This window comes from Poecilia reticulata, linkage group LG11 (assembly GCF_000633615.1).
Source record: "Poecilia reticulata strain Guanapo linkage group LG11, Guppy_female_1.0+MT, whole genome shotgun sequence".
In the NCBI taxonomy this organism is placed as follows: Eukaryota; Metazoa; Chordata; class Actinopteri; order Cyprinodontiformes; family Poeciliidae; genus Poecilia; species Poecilia reticulata.
In genome coordinates, this window is record NC_024341.1 from 24,010,927 (window position 1) to 24,018,214 (window position 7,288).

Here is a 7,288-nt window from a genome sequence, read left to right on the forward strand (position 1 = left end):
AGTGACCTGCAGACGACCTGATTCTAGACGGTCGGTAGGTAGATAGGTCAGTCAAACTTTATTAATAGATTACAAACCAGCGTTCTGACAACTATCCCAGCATACACCGCACGCTTCTTCTTCTTCTACGGGCAAAAATGAAGTCGGCGGCTGCTTACCATAGTAGCTAGACCTGTTGTGGCTCAACGCACAGGATTATAAGGCGCACTGTYGGCTTTTGAGGAAATTGAAGGTTTTTAGGTGCGCCTTATAGTGCKGAAAATACGGTAACCACATATAAACTATATTTACTAATTAAGTGACTYCCCAAGAAATGTGTTCCCTTGGATTTTATTTTGGAGTGTCAAASTAAAGGTAGCTGAATAAAAATATAAATGATTTTTAAACAATKTATATGGTCCTTTGTGTTGGCCACTTACATAAACTCATTAAATCATTAAAGTTTGTGATTTGATGAGACAAGATGTGAAAAGTTTGAGATGTACAAACTGTACACCAAACCCGTAAACTCTGTATTTTATCCTTTACTTGAGGCAGTTGTTCCATCCAAACTCGGCTCAGTTACACAATCCTCTTGCGTGGCTGTGAGCGCATTGATCTGTGCTACCTCAGAAACTTGAGCTAACTGTTGTAACCTCTGAGGTCCCATCAGGATCATTGTTGCTGCATGAAGGAGCAGGAGAGAGAGGCAAGGCAAACAAACAGCCAAAGAAAATGAACAGCTTCTTAATAATACATACCAACCACAACCGCAGTGCGGTGGGAAAATCATGACCACCGAGCTCCTTACAGTAAAATATACATTGCGCAGTTAATTCTGCTCAAGGAGAGCGGGGGTTAAGATTGAGGGGGAGTAATGCAGACGAGACACGTCTGAACAAGTTTGGATTTGCTCCATGATGATACATTTCTTTTATCATATCTGCTCATCATCCTTGTGCCTCCTACATCAGTAACTACCTCTCTTTATCTATCTCTTCATCTCACTCCCTCTCTCGTTATCCACTGTTTATCTCACTCTGCTTATCTCCCTGGATTCATCCCAACTTGATATTATTTACAAAGGAAACATAAGTTCATGCCTTCAAAGCCAGATGTCATGAAGATTCCTGGGATTTCTGACAAACATTGCATTTCCATACTTTCCCCTCTCACTTTTTCCTTACAATCATTTATTCTGCTTTGTGTTTCCCTCCTCCCTCATRAACTCYTTGCTAACARCTAATGGATGTCTTTGCTATTCCTTTGCAGTTCCTTCTCCCATCCCTCAAATAATCTCATCTATCATCTCCTCATCATCCCTCTTTCCTCCCCTTCCTCTCTCCTTCGTAGACTTAACCTCCTCACCTCTTCCCAGTTCTGCATCCTGAAGCGCAGTCTGCTTCTRTGAGGGGCCTGGTTGTAGCATGCYGCTCCCTCAATGTGAATATAAATGAATGGGAAGTGGGAGAGCAGGTGTACTGACAAATTTATCATCATATCCTCAGATATGCATCATCAGTCTGAGCTGAGCTGTTAAATTCAGTCTATTATTTCATTATGAATGGTTTTAATTCACTTTTTATCTCCATTCATTTTTCACAGCCTGCCTAATTTGAAACTCCTGTGAAGCARTTCTGTTATGTTTCTTCTTAGAGCTGTGAGTCTTGCTTTGACCTCACATTTAAAATTGATTAAAAGTGTTTGGTAAACAGTTTAGTACATTGTGTGTATGATGCGGAGAGGGAGTCTTTATTTGGTTTATTTTTATTTTATGATATTCAGATGTAATATACTCAATCAAGGGAATTATTATTGTCTGTATTCTTCACCGGCACTCCACACTTTTAGATCTTTTAGGGTTGGTGATGCATCAACTTTGAGATTCAGCTTAAAAATGTGTTTATTTATTGTTTTCTAAAAAAATATATGTGAATTTCATCTTCATTTGTTGCAGTACTTTCAAATAGCTAACAGAAACTACTTCACAGTTTGCAAAACTGCTACATTATGTTCCATTTGGAGCTAAAAGTTCAAATAAATTAGATTTTCCTGGATGAAAGGAGTGAAAATGTGCAGAAAACATTTTGGTTAAGCCAGTTTATTGGGCTGAACCAATTCCCTAATCATATAAGCTCAAGTAATTTCTGTTTCTTTCTTGAAGCTGTTTCAGCAAAGCGACATTCTGGTAGTTTTAGAACAGGTGCAGAAAAGTAATGTGGTGCAGTGGTATGTCTAATGCATCGAGATGCAGGGAATCCTCAAGAGGAGGTTTCCTGTTCTTCCAATGAACCTAAATTGAGAGCTTTTGAAGAGAAAAATCCTAATCTGTGACGACTCAGTTGCCTGTTTTACTTTTAGACACTTCAGTAGACATACAGTCTGACAGAGAGTAGTTCTCTTAGGATATTATGGAATCATGGAAACTACAATTCTTCAAGTTTCAAAGTAAACTAAAAGAGCTAATTTACACCTGAAATGACTGTAGCTGTGGTGTTTGGATCATCTGGATACTTTTTAACTTTGTCCATGAAATTATCTGGAAATATGTTAAGAAATGGGAAATGGATAACATTTCGTATGTCACTTCAGCAGAACTGTAGCTGGAGAATRCTGGCAAGATCAACATGTCTGCACATTTATGTAACAATCTGTGTTTCTGCGGGCATCTGCAGATGGAGATTACAGCAACTGTGAGCCTTTCTCCTGCTGAGCTAAAGCGCCATTCGCTCCTTTTTGCTTGAATCTCAGCCTCCCCTGATGCTGCATTGTATTCTGCTCTTTTGTGGCTATTGTAGGAGAAGAAATGACATCTTTGCCTCCACCATGATAAATATCTCCTTGTAAGATTTTTGAAAGTTGGTGCAGAATTGTGTATAGAAAGTGGCCTCCTTTAAAATCAGTATTCTTTTGTGCATGGTTGTTTTTATAGTGCTGGTTTTTCCTCCAATTCTGTCATTTTGTGTGCTTGTTCTATAGTCATTTTGCTCCAGGGCAGTGATTTCCAATTCTGTGATGTAATTTTCCACCTTCATTCTTCCCTTGCAGAAAACTAGATGCCTTTATTTATGATGCTGCTGTGCTGAACTATATGGCCAGGAAAGATGAGGGCTGCAAGGTAAGGAATAGGTCTGCCATTTCACAGCTCTGCACACTGACACACTCATGCATACGGGCAGGAGATCCCTGTAAGCTATCTAAATGAACATTTCTACAAGGGCCAAATCTGCCTTCAATAAATCAAACAAACACATCAGACGCCACTTTATTGATCCCTTGGGCCTCTAGCTAAATTAATAATGTCATTTTTAGACAGCACTGATGTTGATTTATTTATAAGGTTGCATCTGATGCGGCTCTTGCAGGACGGATAAGAATCTCTCAGTCATAATTTGTAATGATGTCTGTGTGAGGCCCACGCTCCCAGCTGGTTCACACAACAGCCACTGCTGCAGTAATTACTACAACCGATGTAAAGCTGCACCCCCTCTCCAAAACCATTTCTCATTCTCCAGCGCTGGGATTTTAAGGGACGTAAATATTTAAACAGAGATAACTGCACTGAGGCGGCAGAGACAGAAGGGATGTAATAATGTTTATTTATCTATGTGTGCTTGATCTCATAAGGTGATGACCATTGGGTCTGGGAAAGTGTTTGCCACCACAGGCTATGGCATCGCCCTGCACAAGAACTCTCGCTGGAAGCGACCACTGGACCTGGCTCTGCTGCAATTAGTTGGAGATGGTAAGAAAAACAAACGACGGTTCACATTACATGCAGTTGAATAAAAAGAAAATTTAGACTTGATAATTTGTTTTATTCCTTGTAATTAACATATAACTGAGTAATAAGACTGGAGCATACCAACAAGAACTCATTTTATATTTWATTTCTCTGAGGAAAATTTAAACGCAACCAGGTGCTGACGTCAGTCAAGCAGCAGTCTGAAACACTTACATTTGAGATGTCTCCAGGGCTCAAGAACAGCTAATAGAGGCATAAAAATGATAAATCTCTTCTAAATTTTTGAACCAGGTTCCCTCATGTGTGAAGCATATCCTAAGAAAGAAAAAGTACTTCTGAGGCRCTACAACTCAGAGGTACTAAAGGGGATGAAACAATTCCTGAAGCATCATAAATTTCATCCGGGAAAAAAAAAAATGCATGGTTTTTGTATTGTTATCGCARCAAAATCTAAAATATGTGAAACAGAAGTTTCGCAATCTGATTTCATGACTTAAACACGTCTGATCTGTGCAGCTRGTTACAGATTACTTTATGTAAGGAGTAGCTTACATAAAAGTTGCGCGTTTCTTGATTGATTTTTGCCCAGAAAGCACATGGGCAAAAACCAAATGTGGAGGCGGGCCGGATCAGGCTCGCGGGSCGTAGTTTGGGGACCACTGGTTTAGACCGTCAGGTGTCCTCTAAAATGTTTGCTTCTATTGCCTCCAGCATTGATTCTGGCAACAAAATGCTGGTTCATTTTTAGCAGGTAGAGTTATTGAATTTTACTTGAAACACTTTGTATAGCTTTCAAATTTAGCACTGCTGCCGTCAGTCAGAGATAAGCTGGTTCAGACTACAGACTGTTCTCAGACATCATTTTTGTTAGTACTGTAATGAGGGAAAAATTGATGTGTGCAATAAACTATCTATGCATTTTGATGCTTAAAAACTTAATAAAACAGGGGCCATCAAACCTTTACCTGAAACTTGCTGGAAAACCAATATGAGTAATTAAGCCAATTAAGAATCAACTGAAGCATGGACATCAGTCTAACAGTGGAAATACTGTGGTGGAAAACCCTATAGTATAACAGCTGGTTTTTTTATATCTATATATAAATCASACATGATGCCACAAGCAACAGACTGATTAATGATGGTCATCAGGAATTGGTCCTGTGATACTTCTGGCCTCTTGAAAACACTCACGGAGGCACAATTTAATCCTCTCTATGGGGATGGGCAGTTATTAAATGAAATGCAAGAAAAATGATAGAATCTTGGCAGGYGCATGTGTGATGGTTCAGAGCAAAGGTTTGAAGATGAGAATTAACAATACATCTCTTATCTTAAATAAACTAATTAGTACAAAAATGAAAATACTTTATCAGTGCTGTAAGGATTCACTGATTCTAATGGTGGAATTTTATTCTGATACAGACAGAAAGTTAGAACTTTGAAAACTTTGATAAAGTAGCCTATTTGTGATGGTTTTAATGTATATATATATTGGCCAAGCAGTTTCACAGTTGGGTTTGGATTTTAATAAAACTGATGTGAGAATGTTTCCTTTCCAACTGAGTCTGGACTTTATGATTGGGGGAAGAATGAAGAAGGTAATTAGTGAAACAGACAGGTGGAAGAAGACAGAGAACTCATTAGAGTTTAAAATGTACGAAAAAGTAAAGGAAAGAGAGCAAAACTTGTAAGAAATGACAGCTGTTCACATCAGTGTTGAGGTCAAGAGCCAAACCAGTCACACATGACTAARATTTTTACATTTTTCTCTCATTTATATGATGCATTATCTTTCCTTTTTCATTTCTGAACTTGCTCTCATATCTTATTCACACATGCAGATACTGTTAGCTGATACACCAAGAGGTGGGTCCAAGTTAAGCTATACTTATATACTTAGTTGAAAATGTTACTTCAGTAATAGACTTTCTATKACTGAAAATCTATTTCTATTACACTCAAATAAAAACTTTTAATTGAATGTAAGCATTAAAAAATATACATTGTGTTTGTATAAAAATKATACATTGTGTTTGTAGTAAGGTAGAAAAATGTCTCAGTGCTGCTTTTARAAGAAACAATAAAGAAAAAATACTAAAACCGTTGAAGTAGCCTAAAGTCAAGCATGCCATAAAACTAGGAGTGCATTTTTTAGATGAAAATGATTTGCTTTGAAATACTTTCCATTCAACCAAGAAGTTTGTTTCTGGTATGAGGTGAGAACTGCAGATGCCATTTCTCACTAAAGTTGAAATCAGCATATCAGTTTTATAGAAAACTGGGTTTTATTTGGCATCCTACATCTATTGAAGGTATAAAAAAGACAGAACAAAAATYTGAATAGTAGAAAAGTTTGAAAAACCTGAGAAACAGGACAGCTCAGTGTAAATTTGTTTACTAGTTTAACARTTCTCCCAGACTAAAAGGATCTTTAAAGACTATTATTGCAAACTGTAGGAMAAATAGTTAAACAAATCAATAAGTATGTGTTTAGAAATACTGAAAAATGCTTGTTCATCCAGGAGTGTGAATAAATTTCCATGCTCATTTGTGGGACCAGCGTGTTTTTTTGCATCTACTGTTTTGCTTAATTGTGCTCTTCGGGTTATTCATTTGGAACCTGAAGTCTGAGCTGCAGCAATCATGTAATCAACCTCAAATATATATTAATTTATCAGGCGCTGTAAAATGCACTGTGGCCCTAAACGGGTTCTGTAATTGGTCCTCGTAATCCACCTCTTTGTTAGAGGGATGTCATTTCCTTTTTTTTCACATGGTCAGTCATCAAATTGGCTCCMCTGAGGAGTAATTTAGCCTCTTTGCAATTAGTGAACAAGAGATGGTGGCAAATGCCTCAGTGCAAGCAGTGACAGCAGCTCCCGGGGGCAGATGGCCCTACTGGCTGATGGCACATGGATATTAAAAGTAAAATATGCTTGTTCCTTCTTAAAATGAGATGTCTGGCTGTTTTATTTGATGTCCTTCTATATTTCTTTCTAATTCTGTAACAAGATGGAAGGACAGAACTGCTTCTTAAAAAAAGCTTCAACTTCCCTCTGCGCTAATGCAATTATATGGGGGATTTTACATTGGGATGCCTGTCCACATTTATGTATATGAACTGAAATTGCAATCACACAAAGGTAATTGTCAAAGACCATTACCTGTGTGTGCAGAAACAATGTTGCATATTGAAAGCTTGTGTTGATTAGCTGGGTCRATTTTAACTAACGTTGAGAATCCAATCCTCTACTTTATTGAGCATCTTTTAAAAAAGTTGACTTTTAAGTCTAAATGTGATTACATGATATGTCGTAGGACTTCATTTTGATTGTAAGCTTTGACAAAATTKGAAATTCTGTGTTTGTTTGGGAGAAAATCTGAGGCGTAACTAGACCTGTCACGATAACAAATTTTGCTGGASGATTAATTGTGTAAAAAATTRTTGCGATAAACRATAATATTGTTTCAAGACCTTTTGACACTGATTTAATGGAAATGACTAATAATATATCAAATTCCTGGTAGTTATACCTTATTTTCAAAAGAACACGTAACACT

The 7,288-nt window shown here is 37.6% G+C and overlaps 1 protein-coding gene across 1 annotated transcript in view; it reads left to right on the plus strand.

Annotated features, from left to right (window-relative positions):
* grin2da (glutamate receptor, ionotropic, N-methyl D-aspartate 2D, a) overlaps positions 1-7,288 on the plus strand; it is a 185,484-nt gene that overhangs the window by 161,023 nt on the left and 17,173 nt on the right. Inside the window, exons 15-16 of the mRNA XM_008422705.2 lie at positions 3,028-3,097; positions 3,607-3,724. Coding sequence (XP_008420927.1) covers positions 3,028-3,097; positions 3,607-3,724 — 188 coding nt within the window. The remainder of the gene's footprint in view (positions 1-3,027; positions 3,098-3,606; positions 3,725-7,288) is intronic.